This window comes from Myotis brandtii, unplaced genomic scaffold, assembly GCF_000412655.1.
Source record: "Myotis brandtii unplaced genomic scaffold, ASM41265v1 scaffold260, whole genome shotgun sequence".
Lineage (NCBI taxonomy): Eukaryota > Metazoa > Chordata > Mammalia > Chiroptera > Vespertilionidae > Myotis > Myotis brandtii.
The window spans coordinates 339,623-359,744 of NW_005359881.1; the positions used below are offsets into that span (position 1 = coordinate 339,623).

Here is a 20,122-nt window from a genome sequence, read left to right on the forward strand (position 1 = left end):
CTCTTCCCTGCTGTGCTCTGAAGCTCCGGCTTCGCTCTTGCCTTGGACACTTGAACACGACCCCCTGCGGCCAGCTTGGGGATTAATCAGTGTTCACCCGACAAATCCTTTGAATTTCAGGTGCCCATTTGAAAGATGCTCCGCTCTGTGAAGTTCACAGCCGTCGAATGCTGTAAGAATGTAGGACCACACCGTGGAGTTGAAAGCACAAAGTGGGAATGTGGTCTGCTTTTACAAGTGACTTCAATAAAAGTGGATGTGTTTTTCCACCGATGGGAGTAGACAGGAAAACTACGATCGCGTTCTCATTCCATGCAGGCTCCGATGTAAACCTCTGGGGCCAGAGAGCTTTTTATTCGATAAAGCTGAAAACTTACCTGTATTTCTCAGCTTTCAAGTTATGACAGTCATTTGCAGCTGTCAGATATAAAGATGTTTTGGACACCACCCAGGGATAATCTCTTCCAAGTTCCAAGTGCTAGAATGTGAGAGTTGATAACAACATCCTGAGGCCTGTCAGAAGGTGCTTCTGACCCCGCGTCAATTGCATTCACTTTGTGAGTTCTTTTTCCATCAGGGGTGATGGGATAGCAAAAACCCTCAGCTGTCTTGCACCTGCAAAACAGGAGATGTCCACAAAACACCATCTTCTCCCCTTTCTCAAGCGAAACTTGCTAAATTTCAAGATGGTGAAATGAGAGAAAGAAGAAATCTGGTTTGATGTGAACTTTTCTTACCTTAATTACAAAATGTAAGAATTGTGGGAGAAAAATATCAGGATAGAAATAAAGACCAGATTACAGGGCTAAAGCCTGCATGCCTTATAAACCTCCTGTGTTATATTTTCTATACACTAAAGACTTAAACACACACACACACACACACACACACACACGCACGCACACACACACGAGAAGTGTCCTTGTCCAATTGGATCAACATTCAGGTGAAAGCAGAAGAGCTCAAGTGTGGTAAAACTTCAGGAGACCTCTGACATCAGCATGTTTCAGCAGGCTAGGTTTTAAGCTGATGCTTGAACATGTTCAGTCATAGATTCGGTACCATATGCAGCAGAATCAGTGTTAGACACCGGCTTTATCAGCGCCCCTGAGTATCCTTGAAGTCTCATATTGGTAAAGGCATAGCAACCGGAGAATTTGATTCGAAGGGAACAAGTACCAGGGGTTCCACTTTGGCTTCCTTCACCGCATAGTGGCCCAGAGATGGGGTGTCTGGGGTGTTTTCTGGCCTCTGTCGGCAGAGGACTCCTGATGTCCGAGAGACCTTTGGGTGGTTGCGGCGGGGGGGAGGGCAGGGTTCTAGTTAGAACTGAATTGAGTGAGGGAGTCATATGTATGGGTGTGGCCTTTTACTTCAAGGAATTGGGAGTGTAACCCCCAAGAGGAGAAGCAACAGAAAAGCGTGTGTAAAGGTGCGCCCCAAACCCGCTTTTCAATAGGGAGAACTCTGAAGGAGGGGCCGCTTTGGAAGAAAGTTTCATTTCATATCTGCTGTTGGAGATGCTTGTGAGATGACTGAGGAGCCGTATCAAGTAGGAGCTGGATATTTGGGGAAAGAGGGAAGGAAGGGAAGAAGGAAAAGAGGAAGATTTGGGTTTTGAATCTATATTTAAAATTATATGGGGTGCTCGCTTCGGCAGCACATATACTAAAATTGGAATGATACAAAGGAAATTAGCATAGCCCCTGGGCAAGGATGACATGCAAATTCGTGAAGTGTTCCTTATTTAAAGTCAAATAAAATATATCTATGGGATTGGATAACATTGCCTAGAGAGAGCGTCTAGAGAAAGAGTAGGATACAGAAATGAGCCCTATGTTAGTTAGGTTTGGCTAAGCTGTGGGTCCATGATGGGTCTGTGTGAAGTCCCACCATTTTGTGACTGCACCATCTGGGCAGAAACTCGGTCACATTCCCAGCCCCTGAACGAATACTTGGCAGGAAGTAGTACTGTCATACCCAGCAGGAGGTAGTAATTGGTGGGCTTTGTTGAGATATAACAAAATCACTTTCCATTTCCACTCAGTGAGAATTGACCGGTGTCTATAGTCCTGGAACCAGCGCCACAGTCAGGAGTCAGGCCATCGTCATCTCTCTGCAGGGTTCCCTCGTACCCTGTGCAGTCAGGCCCCCACCTCCCCAGGCCCTGACAACCACCGATACGCTTCTCATCAGTATAGTTTTGCCGGATCCAGAATCTCTTATAAATGGAATCATGCCGTACGTGGTCTTTTGTATCTGCCTCCTCTAACTTAGCATAGGGATTGGCAGACTTTCTCTGCAAAGATTCAGACAGTAAATATTTTAGGTTTGCAGGCTTCTTTGCAGGAAGTGCTCCGCCCTGCTGTTTGCCGCAGGGAAGCAGTCTTTGACAGTGTAGAACTGACCGGGGGTAGCTCTGTCCCAATAAAACTTTGTTTATAAAAGTAGGCAGAGGGCCGGATTCTGCCAGCGGCTGGTGTGCTGACCCCTGACTTAGCATAATGCCCTGCAGATACGTGTCTGTTGTGTGTAGTAATCCATTCCTTTTATTATGGAGTAGTCTTCTGTTAGGTGGATGGCGTTCCAGAATCTGTTTACCCACTTATCAGTTGTTTCTAGTTCTCGGCTTGTATGAATAATGCAAGTCATTGTGTGGGCATGTGTTTTCATGTCTCTTAGAGTAAATACCTAGGAGTGGAATTGCTGGGTCATGTGGGAAATATATATTTAGTATTACAAGAAACTGCCCCCACTGTTTCTTAAAGGAATCCTACTATTTAACCAACAATGTGTAAGAATTCTAGTCTTGCTGAGTGCTTTTTTAAAATAGTTTATTGATTTTTAGAGAGAGAGGAAGGGTGAGGGAGAGAGAAACATCGATGTGAGAGTGCAACATTGATCAGCCGCCTTCTGCACACCCTACTGGGGATCGAGCCCCCAAACCCCACAACCGGGGCATGTGCCCCGACCAGGAATCAAACCTGCCAACTTAAGTGCATGGGACGACACCCAACCAACTGAGCCACACCGGTCAGGGCTTGCTGAGTTCTTTTAAATGTTAATGGATATAAATGAATCAACAACAATATATTATTAATAGTTTCTGGTGTCAGAGTTTTTTAATGTGACTTTATTTTATGATCACTTATTCTCTCTTATGGCTTCACCAGATATTATTAAACCAGTTTCCCATTATGAAACCTTAAGGCTGTTTATACAACTTCCTGTAGAAAACACCGCAGCCTCCACCTGTGCAGAGGGCACTGAGGTCAGCGGGCACTCACTCTTTCATCTTGTCAGTTACTGGCAACCACAGGTGCCTTTACTAGTCAGCAGCTCTGGGGTTTGGGTTGAAATCCTTTAGAAATTGGAGGAGCCTAATCTGATGTCACTTTGGGGTAGGTGATCACCCCACCCCCTCGTGCGCATATGCTGGGGAGTACCCTCAGGCCGATGCTGGATTTTTCTGTCGGTCCCCCAGAGTTTTACGCTGTAGTACGTGGCCAAATTAAGTTTTGCCTGGAAAAATTTTAAGTAGATGTTTGAAATGTCTGTCTCAGTTTTTATTTTTTAAATCTCAGCCAAGTTTCATAAACCTTCACGTGAAGCCGGGTCACTTCCCAGTGAGCTCTCTGGTGCTGGTGTCACTTGATTTGATGTTTAGGTTCTTCGCTGTTATAAACTCATTAAGTGCTGGGTCCGCAACCAGAGAGCAGGGTGTCGGCGTGAGTGCTCGTGCTGAGGCCGCGCTCTGCAGGCAGGATGCCAGTCAGATCGTTCCTTGTCGGTGGAAATGAAGTGGTGCTACCTGCTTAAGAAAGAACCCCTCTGGGAGAGGATCTCAGGGAGGGGAAGGGTACAGAGATAGAGGCCTGCATCTCCCGGAAGGCAGGGCCCGAGCCGAGGGGTCCTGCAGAGCTGTGTCACAGCGCCAGGGTCAAGTTCGGGGCCCGTCTCAGCACCACGAGCCTGAAACTCTCCAGCCATGTGATTCTGGTCCTCGGTGTCAGAGTCAGAAGCCAGTCCACTGAGTCACCACTCACTGTTGTTACGTGAGGACGAGATGGGAGGCCAACAGGGATCCATCTTCTTCCTTGTGAACAACATGGGCTGTGAAAGACTGGACTTGCCCCATCACAGAGCTGGTGTTGCCCGGCTCTCACTCCGTGCCAGGCCCTGCTCGAAGCACCTTCCATGTCTCAAGGTCAGAGGAAGCTCAGTGCGATGGTTCAGCCCACAGACTTCAGACCAGCTAACTCCCTAATCAGCCAAGGGAGTGGCTGGTCTCCTCGGTGAGGGCCCTACCAACCCCTGTGGCACAGGGCTGGCGGGAGGCTTGACTGCATTAATACATGAGAACTGTTCAGCGGGGGCCTGGCACACAGTGAGTTATGGAAGCATTAGCTCTTGCCGTTGTCCTCTTCTTACTCATCTCAGGAAAGCGGCGAGATAGGTGCTGTGGTTTTCCCCATTTCACGGTTGAGTCAATTCTGGCACAGAGAGCAATGTTCCGGAGACCGCAAGGCGAGGAGGTAGTGACACAGGGTCCCGTCTGCGGCTGGCACTGCTTACTCTGCTGCTCCCCACTTACTAGTAAGAAGAAGGAAGTGGCCCTGCGTGGTAGATGTCACCTGCAGGAGAGCAGGTCAGGTCTAGCAGGAAAGGGCCATCTCTGGCACTAGCCTAGCGGCGTGGACTTTCCCCCTGGTCCCTCCGGGCAACTCTACGCACCCATTCACTCGATGGAGCTCAGCAAATCGGCTGGAGCATCTTCTCTTTGGAGGAGTCCTCGCTCAGTAAATGGCATCACCGTCCATGTATCCTGTGACGTCAGACAGAATCCTGCGTGCCCTGGACTTCAGCCTCCTTCCTCCCCTGTATTCAGTCCATCATCACTTCCTGCTGATTGTTACTCTTAAAGTAGCTCATCAACCCTTCACCTTTTTCACCTCTAACACCAACTCCCCCCTCCCAGCCTGAGCTGCTGCCCCCCTCACTTTCTCACCAAGCTCCCCCCGTCCATCCGTGCCCTGTTCCAGTCTGTCCCCTGCAGGCTGAGGTACCATGCAAACCTGGTCACCTTGTGCCCCGGCTGAAACACCACCACCTTCTCATTGCAGTTCAGACCCGTCTGCCTCCCAAACCGGTCCTCCTCCTTACCCCGTCTTGCCTCCGTGGAGTCGGGAGCTCTGGGGTGTAATTGAAAAGCTGAACAAAGTCAGACTGTTAGCGTCGAGTGGGACCGAGTTTCCTTTGACCGCCTTTATTAAATTCCTGCCGCAGATAATTAGGTCCTAGAGTCTGACCCCATTACCAGCGCCGTCAGCAGCACTCAGGCTGTGCACGGAGATGTATAGTGTCTGGCCTTTTTTCTTGGCGAGGCCAAGCATATCGTAATAGAAAAGTGAGAAGATGCATTCATGGCGGCCTATTCTCATTTTCCCCACAATCTTCGTAACTAATCTAGCTAGTTCTCTCTCTCTCTCTCTCTCTCTCTCTGAGTGTTTTTAGTATTATTGGCTTGTTTTTGGCATAACTGAGTCCTTAGCCGATATCAGCAGGTTGAGCCCAAGTTTGTTAGAACTGAGCGAAAATGAAAAGAATTAGAATCACCAGCATCCAGTCACTTGCCAAGGTGCGTCTGAGAAGGCCCTCAGTCAGCAGCTCGCCAGCACCGAGCTGGTAGCCCTGGCTGCTTTCCTCTTACCAGGTTTAGCCTCACCTCTTCCAGGTGTGCCGGCAGGTTGCAGGGAAGCGCGGCCCGGGGAAAGTGAAGGGGAAGAGCATTTAAAAAAACCCACCCGAGTGGTCCTCAGGGTGGTGGTAAGCAGATGGGTCACCTGGTGCAGTCAGGTACTGGCTTTCCCGTAGAACTGCAGGCCGCCTTCCCCTAGTTCGTACCATGGGTTTATTTTTAAATCAACGTGGTAAGACATTTCTGGATTCATGTGAGGCTCTACGGAAGAGAAATCCCTTTGTTCATCAACAGCGAACACTGGCCCCTGGGATCCACTGTTATCTAGGTGTTTGTGTGAAAAACCTGTGCATGCCGATAACGTGTGCCCCGAAAGTATTTTATCTCAAGAAAAATTGGGGCATACCTCTGAGGGAGCCCAGATTAGAAACCCGAAGGAAGAGATTTCTAGCCTACAATCCAGGGAGCTTGACAGGGCCCCCCAAGGTGAGAGATAAGAGAGAAGACTCCACAGGGTTTGTCTTACTGGGAGTTTGTGTCAGAGGCTAAGATATCTGAAACCCAGAGAATGAGGAAAATTCATGTTTTTAATGGAAACTTCCCTGAGAAACACATGGAGGTTCTACTATTTAGAGCCAGGGTAGGACACCTGGGAGAGGGGCTGGTCATCATTGGCCCCTGGGCCTTGAACCCAATGAATCCCAGCTCTGAGCAGCTGGGACCAGTGGACCAGGTCTCCCTCTGTCCACCTGCTGGGGGAACAGGACAGCGCCATCAGCAAGAGGGCAGCCCTATGGGCCTGTCTGCAGGGGCCCGGCTGGAAGGACACACGGAACTGATGAAGCTGGGCAGTAACAGTGGGGCAGGGCTCCCCTGTGCAGAGAGCACCCTGTGGGTTTTCTGTAGGGATTCATCAATGCCTGAGCCCCGAAGACTGCACCCACTTCTCTGTGCAGAGAAGGAACCAGGGCAGGGCTTTGCTTACCTCCATGCTCTCAGAGGACTTTCCTGCGACCTGAGCCTGTGGTCAGGAGAGAACGTGACGTCTTCGGTTTCATCGGGTTGTCTGATCAGGCAGGTGCGACTCCCCACCTTTGCAATGCAGGTCACTCCTTCCAGAACCTTAACCCTAACCTTCCTCTTCCACTTCCTCCAAACTCAGTCACTCACCTGGAAACTTGCGCTCATCCTTTAAACCCAGAACAAAAAAGGTCTCCAAATCCATAACATGTCCTTGGACTTCAAGCCAGTTAGGATTTCCTCTGCTCTCATGGCTATTGTCTAGTTCAGTTATGATGCTCAAGGGACAGAGGGTTACCATGCGGTGGGACCTCTGTGTTTCCCTGGAGGAGGCAGGTCCCCCATGCCTGGTAATCCTATATAATAAATAGGCAATATGCAAATTGACCATCACACCCTCACACAAGATGGCCACCCCCGTGTGGGCACAAGATGGCCGGCAGGGGAGGGCAGTTGTGGGCAATCAGGCCTGCAGGGGAGGGCAGTTGGGGCAACCGGGCCGGCAGGGGAGCAGTTAGGCGTCCATCAGACTGGCAGGCAGGCGAGCGGTTGGGAGGCAGCAGTCCCGGATTGGAGAGGGTGCAGGCTGGGCTGAGGGACACCCCTCCCCCCAGTGCATGGGCCTCTAGTTAATAATAATAATAATAATAACAGCAACAACATTAACACCACAGCTGGCCCTTGTCTAATTGCGTATGTTCAGTCTCCACAACAGTCCCAGGAGAAAGGTTCTGTTGACCCAGTGTGACAGATGAGGATAGAGGGGTTGGATGTGCTATGCAGTTTGTCTGGCATCACAGAGCTGTGGACCTGCAGAGCGGGATTAAGGCCCAGGCAGACATCCGACTCCCACTGCTCCACAAGCCCGTGCTCAGCCGGAGGAGGACATTCTCAGGGACCCGAGGAGGGAGAGGGGCAGTGGGGATGCCATCCTGTGCGGGTGCCCGTGTGCATTGTGTTAGGCACGGCCCTTCACAGTGACTAACTCTGCTGGGTGTCAGGTGGGAGCCCGGGCGCCACAGCCCAGCACCTGCCTCTGAGGAAGGTCCTCCCTGTACCCTGATGCAGTGGAGCTTCCAGGGTGGCTGTGAGCTGGGCTGCTGCTGGGGAGAGAGGGAAGGGGAGTTGCGCATGTTGTTTTTGCATCAGCGGGTTTGGGAACTTGGAGGGTTTGGCTGGCAGGGTGGTGGGAAGGCCCCAGCATTTCCTGTGGCCTGCAGTCTGGGTTCTGAGATAGGGAACTGGCCTGGACCCCTCACGGTGACAAGGCTTGCAGGGGGAGGGAGCCCAGGGGAGAGGGGAGGGGGCTGGGAGGAGGGAAGCCTCAGCATTACAACAGCTGGAAAGGAATTTGAAAAGCAAATATCCAAACCCGGAACCAGGAGGGAAGTGTGTGCCTGGGTCTGTGAGATAATGAACTTTCCATTTGAGATGCGACTCCCTCCTCGCAGAGCTCCAGGCAAAGCGGGGCTCTGGTCTCATCTTACTTTGGCCTCCGAGCGCCTCCCTTGCTGGTTCTGGCGATGGGAACAGTGAGCGGCTGCTGGAGGGAGCCCTGGACGTTTCCTGTGCGAGGGATTCTGGATTTTAAAAATGCATTTGTGGCCTGAGTGATTCCTCACCCTTAAAAGAACCTCAGGATTCACTTTTAAGGAAAGAGTGATTCATTCCCTTGTCTGAGAGAGATTTATTCACGTACTGCTGGCCATGCCATCTGCTCAGGACCCGAGGTGCAGAGGTGAATAAGGTCTATCACTCGTGTCCCTGGGGAAATCGTAGAAACCTCTGGCAGAAGTTGAGCAGGTGCCCGGTAGGTGCACTGCAAACACTCAGGAAGGGGCAGCTGCTGCTAGCCAGGAGCCATGGGGTCAGGGGTCCCTCCAGGAGCTGACCCAGGAGACAGGCATTGACCTCTAGGGGAGGGAAAGACCGTCCAGGTAGAGGGGTCACCGTGACCGAAGGCAGGAGGCAGGGGAGGCTGTTGTGCCTGGAAGTGGCAGCAGCTAGGTGAGGAGAGAGGTAGCCAGCCTCAGTCTGGGAGCTCACTCTCCTCCCGGGGGCCCACACACACCTGGAGAGTACCCTGACCGGGCCAATCTGGGGCTGGCCTCCTTTAAGCGGTGCTACCAGCGGCCACTGCAAAAGGACTGTTGGTGATCTGAACACCTATTTGCCACGTCTGACTCATAGCCATTGCCTGTGTCTGTGGGGATGGGCGCAGGGATGCAGTTGGTGGGGAACGGTGCCCTGGAGATGCTCAGAGGCAGGCTGGGCAAGGTTTATGTGCTCTACTCCCCGAGTCACCATGCGGAGATTGAAAGCAAGAGGGGAGACATGCAGATTCCAGCTATCACTACTACAAATACTCCATTTCTCTCGCTATTGATCTGCGGCCAGTTTGCACAGTAGAAGCTGCAGTTAATTGAATGTTTACTGCCCCATGTGAATTGGAAAGAGTTGCTCAAAAGAAATGGGCTGCTTTCCTGGAGACGGTCCCACAGATGCAGGTGATAATAATTCAACACAGGCCTAAAGTCAAGCGTTTTCCCCGCCACTTTCCACTGTGTGTTTCTGGCCAAGGCTGTTTGGCAACAATTCTTTTTTCCTGAAAAAACCAAGGAGGCAAGTGGTCTCAGTGCATCATTTCCCAAAGCGTATCCCATAAGAAACCAGTGCCACGGACGCATGGTGAGGGAGGTGTTTTCTGGACATGTACATGTGGGAAATATTATACATTGCACATAAAGATTCCACCGTCTACATATATTATATTAAAGGCCCAGGAAGTCCCATAGTAAAGGAACCTTTTAAAATGTGGTATAGTGATAAAAAACGTACTATGGAATCTGACAGATGCAGACTTGATAGAGGAGGCACTTAGGCACCAGCAGAGCCTGAACGGTGGGCCAGGTACGGAATGTCACCTGTGTGGAATGTCCTGGGTGTGTAGCAACGGGCAAAACTGGGAAAACGAGGATTATAGGCAACACCTTACCCCCAGGGTGAGCTTTATTCCCCTAGCATGTTGCTAGTCATGCAGTTAGACCCTCTTAGAGTAGGAACAAGGGGCCAGAGAATAGTCTCCTACGACACCCATACAAGCTCTAGCACTGCCACTCCCTTAAGCATTAAGGCCTCAGGACAACGAGGTCCTGATCAGCATCAAATAATCGTAGGAACAAAGCCTCAGGTCTGTTGACCACAGAGACAGAGTTCTGGTCAAACTAGAGATAACATCTAGGTCTCAGCTGTGTTTCAGCTCCAGGCCCAGGAAAGCAGCAAAACCAGATGATATGACGCCATGGGTGACATCAGGACCAGATTCAGTGACCATGGACCCCTCCCCTAGCACCGGCCAATTAGAGACCAGAACCCTGAAAGGACACACCTGCAAAGCTTATGAATATTCTATTGGAGGTCCTTCCCTGACACCTCCCCTGACACCTCCCCTACGGTCCCTGCCTTTGGAAAACAGATAAAAGCTCTTAAGACGAGGGACCCAGCCTGCCAGCTCTGTCTGTCTGAGGAGCATCCCGGCGCCTTGCCCCTCCTCGTCCCTCAGGTGCGTTATCTTTTTCCTAAGCTCCACAAGCCCTTCTTTGCCTCTGGAACTTGTTTCCTGAGTTCATTCAGCCCTGCTGGCTCACTATTTTGACTTCTGTGATTTTCTAAATAAACTTCTTGTGCTGAGTTTGTGGTTCTGAATTCTTTCTTAGGCGAACTGAAGGGCCGAGGTCTAACTCCCCCGTTAACAGTCTGAGTTCTGTCTGGGCTCCGCCTGTGACTGTAGGGCGTCGGGCAAGTTTCGAAATGTCTCTGCATCTCAGTTTCCTTGTCTGGAAGATGGCTTAGGAATGGGACCTGTTTCATAAGGTCACTGTGAAAGCACATAGTGTAGGGACTGGTTAGTCATTTTTAGGTAGTGTGCCATGCAGGGTTTTACAAGAGACTTGACTGTTGTTGGTTTGTTTTTTGTTTTTGTTTTTGTTTTGCATTGCATTAATTAATATGTCAAAGAAGCAGTGTTGGGTGGGAAATGCCAGACTGAGAGGAGTGCCTGCAGGACCTGTGTGATTTCTGCTCCCAGTCCCGGGAGGAAGGGCAGCCTGAGCCACTGAGGGCTCCGTCAGAACTGTGACCTGCAGGCACCTGAGCTGGAGAATTGGGGACCAAACTGTGGTGTCCACTGGGCTGCCAAGTGGAGCGTGTAACTGCAGTGTGTGTTTTGGGTGCCAGTCATGTCTTCAGGTAATGGCAAGTTTCTAACACAGGCCGGTCAACAGATGTGGGGGGTAGGGGTGGACCTATTCCTTGAGCTGAAAGCCATGAAGAAACAGCAAACACAGAAGGAGCTAGCTCTGTGCACTTCTCCTTCTACTTCAAAGGGCTCTATTCCCACTGGGGACCACACAGTTCTCTGTTGTGGGGGTCATCCAGGGAATTGCGGGGTGTTGAGCAATATCTTTGGCCTCTACCCACTAGATCAGCGGTTCTCAACCTGTGGGTCGCGAACCCTTTGGCGGTCGAACGACCCTTTCACAGCGGTCGCCTAAGACCATCCTGCATATCAGATATTTACATTACGATTCATAACAGTAGCAACATTACAGTTATGAAGTAGCAACGAAAATAATTTTATGGTTGGTTCACAACATGAGGAACTGTAGTTAAAGGGCCAGAAGGTTGAGAACCACTGCACTAGATGCTAGTAGCACCTCCCCCTTTGTGACAATCAAAATATCCCCAGATGACAGATGTTCCCTAGGGGGACAAAATCACTCCAGCAGTTTCCCTGCAGAATTCTTTTGTAAAGGAAATTTACATTCATAAAGGACATTTTCATTTGAAAGGTTTCCTTTTGTCCCCCAAACCAGGAAGAGAACTACTTCCCAGTCAGCTCTGTCCCGAGAGTGCCTCGCTGTGCACAACAAACCTCACTAAGCGCCCCTTTTGTCCTGCATTTCCAAGTCACCTTTGGACAAAGTACACCCCGCCAGAAGCCGCCCCCTGTTCCTTTGTTTAGCCTCTTCTTCACGCTTCATCACTGGTGAGATGACGCAGAAGCTCTGAATTCTAACCACCTCTTTGGATTACGGAGTTCCCTGCAGCTTTGATCATGGCATGAGTAAATAAATGCTTTTTTTTTTTCCTTTCCAGTTAACCTCTGTTCATTGAATTTGCAGCGTCCAGTTGCTGCACCTAAGAGGGTTGAGGAAGGTTTATTTCCCCCTCTGCGCGGTGCACGGAGAGTGTCTGCCTGCAGTGGGTGTCAGGGCCCTTTCCCTGCCTCCCTCACCTGGATGCCAAGGGAAAATGTTCTCTATTTCTTTTTCTATCAGGACCGCTCAGCATGTAAATATGGGGCTTGTGCTCCCTCCCCACCCTCCCCCTAATTGTTAGAAACCTCTTCTCTGTCACAAGTGGAATTTGATGGCCAGTGGGCCAGAGGCAGCTTTCCTGGGGAGCAAGGAAGGGACAGAGGAGCCGAAGCAAATGGTTTCTCCAGCTGCTCTTCCCCACTGGCCTGCCGTGTGGCCTCCACGGGCCCATCTGTCAGGCCCTTCAGTGACGTCGTGGGCCATATGGGTCACCGGGACAAGCGTGTTGGTTTTCCCATTGACAGCTCCGCGGGGACATCCTCCCGCGGGGACATCCTCCCGCAGGCTTCTTTTCTTTTCTCTCAACAGGTTTTGCTTGTGTAATAGAAAGACCAGTCATAGGACAATAGGGTTTAAAGCCATTGTGGGGACCCAAAACTAACACTGTATGGAAATTTCAGAAAAATATACGGATCAGGTATTTGGGGATTTTATGAAGTCTGGGACCTAATCAAGCTGCTTGGAAAAACATGTAGCAATGTTTTTTTAAATATATATATATATATTTTATTTCAGAGAGGAAGGAAAAGGGAGAGAGAGACAGAAACATAAATGATGAGGGAGAAACATTGATCTGCCACCTCCTGCATGCCCCCACTGGGGATGGAGCCCACAACCCCAGCATGTGCCCTGACCAGGAATCAAACTGTGACCTCCTGGTTCATAGGTCGATGCTCAACCACTGAGCCACGCCGGGTTGTGATCTTTAAGAGACTGCAGGGAGGTGCATTGCCAGCACATTCTGAGACATGGAGGACTTTGGGCACGAACAGTGTGCAGACATAGACGGATTTCTAGATGGGAATCAGGACAGGTTTCTCGCCGTTGTCTTGGAAACATAACCCAAAGCTAAGGAGACATTCAGCAAATGATAAAGAGAATTTCAACTTGCTGAGGGGTTACGGGTCACATCTAACGGACACGTAGAGTTTGGTAACTAACTCCCAAATAAAAAGTGCTTCTTCATCTCATTTTCACTCAACTGTAAGCCATTTGACATGCATATGAAGGCTGTAGAATCTTTTTTTTTTTTTTAAAAATATATTTTATTGATTTTTTACAGAGAGGAAGGGAGAGGGACACAGAGTTAGAAACATCGATGAAGAGAAACATCGATCAGCTGCCTCCTGCACACCTCCCACTGGGGATGTGCCCGCAACCAAGGTACATGCCCTTGACCGGAATCGAACCTGGGACCTTTCAGTCCGCAGGCCGACGCTCTATCCACTGAGCCAAACCGGTTAGGGCAAGGCTGTAGAATCTTTAAATTTATTTTTTTATTAGTAGATTTGTTGGGGTAACATTGGTTAATAACATACAGATGTCAGGTGTACAGTTTTATAACACAACATCTGTATGCTCTATTATGTGCTCTTGTAGAACCTTAATATTATAAACGGAATAAAGTAAATCAAACAGCAGACAAGCAGGCCATTGGACAATTCCACACCAATTCCTAGTTGCTTCCGGGACTCCATAGACAGTTACCTTACAAGGCAGAATGGTTGGAATGTTTACCAGCTGTGGAGACTTCCCATTAGTGGTTCTTAAGTTTTAGTTTGCATGAGACATGTTCTATCAGGCTGTGCACACAGGTCATGAAGCTTATCTCTATGGGGCAGTTTTGACAATACCAGACGTGGTTTTGCTGCCAGTAGCTCTGATGAGATGTTGGTGGGGGAGAGGATGCATTCAGCTGACAACCCTGTGTGACGCGCCTGCCCGGCTGGTAGGATTGTGGCCTGGGTGTGCCTTCTGCTTACTGCGCTCAGGTGTGGCGGGGATAAGGTGACGGATCCACGCCTGCTGTGTCCAGGAGGCAAAGGACACCACCCTGGCTATGCTTGGCCAGGCACTGGGCCTGGTGTTCTTGATTCTCGGAGAGCCTGATGAGACCGTCTGTCTTGCGTCAAGCTCAGTGATGGGTGGCCTGATCGTTAGTAATCGTCCCGGCGGCCTTGGTAGCGCACCACTTCCCTGGAGGATGATTTTGCCGTCAGAGGACATTTGACAATGTCTGAGGACATCCCTGGGTGTCACGACCGAGAGGGGCTATGGACGACTGTGGGTGGAGGCCAGGGATGCTGCTAACCACCCTACAGTGCACGGGGCGGCTCTACAACAAAGGACTGTGCCCCCAAATGCTCACTGGGCCAAGGGCGAGAGAGCCTGGGCTAGAAGCTTCCTTTCCTGCATTTCATTGGAAGCAGCAGCGACTGTATCCAGAAGCCTGGAGAGCTGACTGACCCCTCATGGAAAGATGAGTTCAGGAGGGTAAAATGTGGGCTTCTGAGGATAGCGATGTGGACCTGCATTATTCCTTCTGCAGCTGTGCGCCTGACTCCACCCCGCGGGAGCCTGGGGCGCCCTGTCCTTGCTGGTTAGTCTGAGGCAAAGTGATGAGGCCTAATTGCACTGGGTTCAGTGAGTTCCCGGGGGTGCCCCCCACCTGTCTGCGCTCAGTGGCTGCTGTCTGTGTACACAGCTCCCTCGCCTCCTCTTCTCCATGGAGACCCAGGGGCAGCCTCGTCATTGTGTTCTCACCTGCTCACCAGGTTTTGTCGGAACAGCTTGGGGAAATCAATACCAGCTCCAGGGGAGACAAGCACCCTGGCTTTTGATTCCTGGAAGGCTCGGTGACTCTTTCTGTGCAACCCTAGACTGTTTTGTGTGGAGTCGGGAGGAGGGTGCTCCCAACCCATTCTTCCTTCTATTATTTATCCTCTTGCCCCTCCGGAGTGTGGGCTGTTTGTGTTGAATAGAGTTACCTGAGTCACACCGAGTCTGTTTTCACATTGGAGCCTGCTTTCTTCTTATTCTAGGGCGTGTAATTGAATCTGGGTCCAGAGTTGAATGGTGCCCTGCGGATATAATACCGTGTCCTTAGAATTCGCGAGTGAATGAAACACTGTACAGGGCACAGGAGGAAGCCCCGGCACCCATCGCCTGCTTGTCTTAGCGCCTGGCGGCTCCATAATTGTTTAACCAGTCTGGTGGGGACTGGTCACTTGTTCCCAAGTTTTGGGAATTGCAACCAAAACCACAGGCATTGTTATGGTTTAGTTAATAATGATTCTTGAGGAAACATCTAGAAAAGTAAAATTACTCCACATGAATCCAACATTTCAAGGCTTTGGGGCAGTTTGCTCACAGTCCCTCTGGAAAGTTGTACCAATTTGTACCCTCAATGGATGTGTATGGACACGAGCTTTGTCTCCGGAAGTCACACCAAGGGATATGTTGGGAGTGTCCACGTGGTCGAGAGCCCTGTGCATGAACCTACCAAGTTATGACCCAGCAACTATGAGAACTCATTGTTACTGTGGCCTTTGCTTACTTGGCTTCGGCGTCACCTGTTTCAGGAACACGCCAGATGTGCTCCTGCCCCGGGGCCTTGGCACTTGCCGTCCCCGAGGCCTGTGGAAACCTGACGCTTGCCCCCTGGCTTCCCTCCCCCCTCTCAGAGGGCTTTCCTCACACCTGCCTTCTCAGCGACGCTTCCCCTGGCTTCCCATTTAACATGGAACTACTGCCCCTTCCTCCCAAATGCACTCACACGCCTCAGCTTCTCCTCGCCTGCGCCATTTCTCTGCACGCCCCTCGGTGCCGTCTAACATCCAGATCGCCAGCATTGCGGACAGCACAGTGTAGGCGCAGCGAGTGGGTGCTGAGTGAGTAGATGGGCCCTCACTGGTCAGCGCTGACGAGCCACACAGTGGGCTTCCCTCGTCTTCTGGGCCAGAGGAGCCGCCGTTTCGTTTGGGTTCATTTCCTTTCCTTGTCAGCTCCTGGGAAGTGAGTGACTTACAGGACTGGTGCCGTTGCCGAGGCTGCCATGATCAGCTCTGTCGCTGTGGTCGCAGTGATGTCCACCAGTCCCCGAGAGAGGGCAAGGCCCACGTGCGCGCGGCTGATGAATATTCACACCGAGACCTACTTCTAAAACCACAAGAACCCGCTAGGAAATGGGGCAGAGGATTTGGCCAGTTCCCAGAGGAGTGGACTTGGGACTTGGCCATTCGTGTCCAGGCTCACTCACTGTGGGAGAAATACGGGTTGAAAGTGCACCGAGATCTGCTTTCTTCGCGGCGTCAGGTGTGCTAACGGCAGGCTGTTGGGGAGGCTGTGTTGGTAGGCAGCCTCATCCGTTGCTGGAGGCAGTGCGGACGGCACAGCTCCAAGGAGGCCCATTGGAAACAGCCATGAGAATTTGAAACTGCCTCTGCCCTCGGGCCCAGCAATTCCACTCCGCCCCGCTCTGGGCAGGATGTATTCACATGTGTGCAAAGCAGTGGATGCGTGAGCTGACTGACCTGCCTCCTTTGTAACAGCCACAGGGAAGAATCACACAGGGGCGCGGCAGAGGACAGGGTCATCAGATAGGTAGTCTCCATGCAAAGAACCAGGACGCATCTTTGAGAGCAGCAGGTGCAGTATTTGTGCAAATATAGAGAGATTTCGAAGAGATACAAAGTGAAAAGACCAGGGGAGAGAATGCTGCCTTCTGTATGCAGGGGGAAGGGCGGTACATTTTCGCATTTGCCTTGTGTATGTGAAGACGTTCTAGAGCAGCGGTTCTCAACCTGTGGGTCGAGAACCCTTTGGCGGTTGAACGACCCTTTCACAGGGGTCGCTCGCCTAAGACCATCCTGCATATCAGATATTTACATTACGATTCATAACAGTAGCAACATTACAGTTATGAAGTAGCAATGAAAATAATTTTATGGTTGGTTCACAACATGAGGAACTGTATTTAAAGGGCCAGAAGGTTGAGAACCACTGTTCTAGAGGAATACAGAAGAGACTAATGACACTGGATAATTGGAGGGAGGGATGGGGGTCTGAACTGAGACAGGGTGGGTGGTCCACTTCCAGAGGAGGGAGATTCTACATTGCATGTCATCTCACACACACACACAGACACACACACACACACACACACACACATTCATGTGTTGAATCATGTGCGTGTTTGACCTGTTCAAAAATTTTTTAAGTTAGCCTGGCCGGCGTGGCTCAGTGGTTGAACACTGACCTAAGAACCAGTAAGTAGGTCATGGTTCAATTCCAGGTCAGGGCACATGCCCAGGTTGTGGGCTCAATCCCCAGTGTGGGGCGTGCAAAGCAGCCAATCAATGATTCTCTCTCATCATTGATGTTTCTGTCTCTCCCTCACCCTTCCTCTCTGAAATCAATAAAAAAAAATGATTACAAAATACTAAGTTAAAAGGTCACTCTACAGGAGATGGCTGGGCTGGGAGAGGATTCCCTTACCCCCTTGTATCAGCAGCGCCACTCAATCAAATGAGGATCCAGGGTCCGCTCTGAACGGCCTGTACCTCCATCCCTCAGTCCCTCCGGGAAGGTGCCTGGTGGGAGTGGGCCTTGGGGAGGGGGTGTGTTGCACGTGTGTGAACCTCAGGCCTGGTCCCTTCCTAGTGACATTCTGGTTGCTATAGTGCAGCTCTGTTTGTGACACAGAAAACACTGTAGAGAAACGCTGCTTCCTGACCTGACTTCCTGGGCAGTCTGTCCTTCCGGAGCTGTGAGCGCGGGCTTCCGTGGCTCTGGCCGGAGCGAGGCCAGCTCCCGGGACCCGGGGTAAGGGGCGCCTGCTTTCCCGTCCAGAGTCACAAAGCTGTCCTCCCCAGGGCCATGTCCCCGGCAGCTGGACTCTAGGACATTGGCACCTTCTCCTCCTCTGTCTTGTCTCCTCCGAGCAGCCAGGGGTGCAGTTGGCAGCTGTGTCTTCTGTCCCTGAGCCGTTACTTGTACCTCAACCACCAGTGAAAACAGGAAGTGATGAAGCAGGCCCGCCTCGCGTGTGCTCTGAGCGACCTTCTTTCTCTTTGTCATTCCTCACCAGGGATAGACACGTGTGGCCGTCCGCACCGCGGGAGCCCGGGGCACCAGCGTGGGACACGGCTTCACCATGCCGCCCCCTGCGGACATCGTCAAGGTGGCCATCGAGTGGCCGGGCGCCTACCCCAAGCTCATGGAAATCGACCAGGTTGGTAATGCGCGGAGCGGTGTGGGGTTGTTCTCGGTGTCCCTTCGGTTCTGGAATTTTTGCAGACATTGATGGCTCTTTCCCCCTGGCCTCTCCCCGGCTGTGCTGCGTCTGTGCAGTAATAGTTGCAGTGTAGTTGGTTTCTGTCCCACACACAAGGGCGATGCATGGCTGCTTCACTCGCTCAGCATCTGCGTGGACGGTTTCAATACAGGACTTGTGGCCTGGCCAGCGTGGCTCAGTGGTTGAGCATCAACCTATGACCAGGAGGTTAAGATTCGATTCCCGGTCAGAGCACATGCCTGGTTGTGGGCTCCATCCTCAGCGTGGGGTGTGCCGGAGGCAGCCGATCAATGATTCTCTCTCATCATTGATGTTTCTATCTCTCTCTCCCTCTCCCTTCCTCTCTGAAATCAATAAAAAAATATTTACTAAAAATAAATCCCAGGGCATGTGTCTGAGGCTGTGACAAGGATCAGGGACAGTGGCCTGCGGGCTCCAGGCCAGCACACAGCACGGGCTGCCTGCCCCAGCCTGCCTGGCGGGGACTCACGGACACGTGCAGACCATTTCATCACGGGCAGCACAGACCTTAATTTTCTGAATCCTGTTTCTCTTCGAATTTGGCCGGAGCAGCCAAGTGCATTGGAGTAAGGGCTTGCTAATGAAATGAGTGTCACGGGGCTCAGTCTTGGATCCCAGACAATTGTAATTTTGAGATTAGTGTAAACTGCACTGTGAGTCTAGTATATTGCCTGGCAGGTGACAAATACTCAGTAAATGTTGGCGGAATGAAAACCACATCACGGTGACTTAAAAGGTGATTTTGCCCAGGAAGGCTCCCCTGGCTTGGATCTGGGTGTTTCCTGGGAGTCGCTGGCACTTGCTGTTGTAGTTCAGGTTCTCTCAGGAGGGTTACCTTGCCCCCCAGAGCAAGTGATTTAAAGAAAAAGGGGCTGAACCTCAACACGCAGTGAAGGGTTTCATAGAGCAAATAACACAGGACTCCGGACGGCTTCCGGCCTTTGCAGAGTCAGGGTGCCATGGCAACTCCACTTCTTATTTATGTTCTTGATATTATTTTATGATTATAATCTGTACTGATTTTTTTTCCTGGTCAGATTTTATTATCTGGTTGAAGGTTATATAACATTGTGTGGATCTAAATAACTCATTAAAATAAGTTCTACACAACAAGTCAGAATTACTGGAGCTTGAGTGTGAATGTAAGACAAGGTCAATGTTTAGGGTTGTTGTCATCCGGCCAGCACACCACTGTCAGCATAGCTGCTCCCGGAGGTGGTTCTGTGTGACTCTGGAAGCAGCCCACTCGGGTCGAGAAGCCCGCCCAGCCGTTTTCTCTTCATTTGTGCCAAACAGCTGTTTGCCCTTTCCACGTGCTGCTTGAGAGGGTCACCAGCTGGATTTCCCGTTACGCTGCGTCTGGGACTGCTTGGTGCAGACTCAGTGCAGTCAGGGGGAGGTGCGGCCACACCAGACAGAACAGCGCTTCCAAGAGATGGGAGCCGGCTCCCGGGCTGGCGCGATGCTCCGGTGTCAGGGGCCCAGGTGCCTTCTGTCTTGTTGCTCTGCCGTCTCCGTGGGGCTGAGCACTAGTTGCCCGGGCGGCACCTGGGAGCTCATTAGACATGAGAATGGGGGAGCCCACCTCAGATCTTCTGACACAGGACCTGCATTTTCACAAGACCCCCGTCTGGTAGTGCAGAGCTGCACACCTGGTGCCCGAGGCTGATTTCTCAGGAGAACCACCTGGGGCCCCGTCCCAGGAGATTCTAAGTCAGAGATTCCGGTAAATGATTTCCTCTGATTCTGCCACGGCTGGAGTGGTTGGGAGCGTCTGCTTTAAGACAGCAACTCCTGCTGCATACTCCTGACTCCCGTGGAGGCAGTGTCCTGCCCCTGCCGTGGGGTCTGGCCTTTGCTGTGTATTAATAATTAAAAAATATATTTAAAAACATTTGGGGCCCAGCCAGTGTGTCTCAATGGTTGAGC

General features: G+C 51.2%; 1 protein-coding gene across 3 annotated transcripts in view; it reads left to right on the top strand.

The window, feature by feature from the left end:
• The window catches only part of ELMO1 (engulfment and cell motility 1), a 402,414-nt gene that overhangs the window by 55,288 nt on the left and 327,004 nt on the right, over positions 1-20,122 (top strand). For 2 of the 3 annotated variants that reach the window (XM_005868063.2, XM_005868065.2), the window contains exon 2: positions 17,966-18,109. In XM_005868063.2, the coding sequence (XP_005868125.1) occupies positions 18,032-18,109 (78 nt within the window). In that variant the 5' untranslated portion in view covers positions 17,966-18,031. Of the gene's footprint in view, positions 1-17,679; positions 17,701-17,965; positions 18,110-20,122 lie in introns of those variants that run through there. The other variant, XM_005868064.2, reaches the window with a different exon arrangement.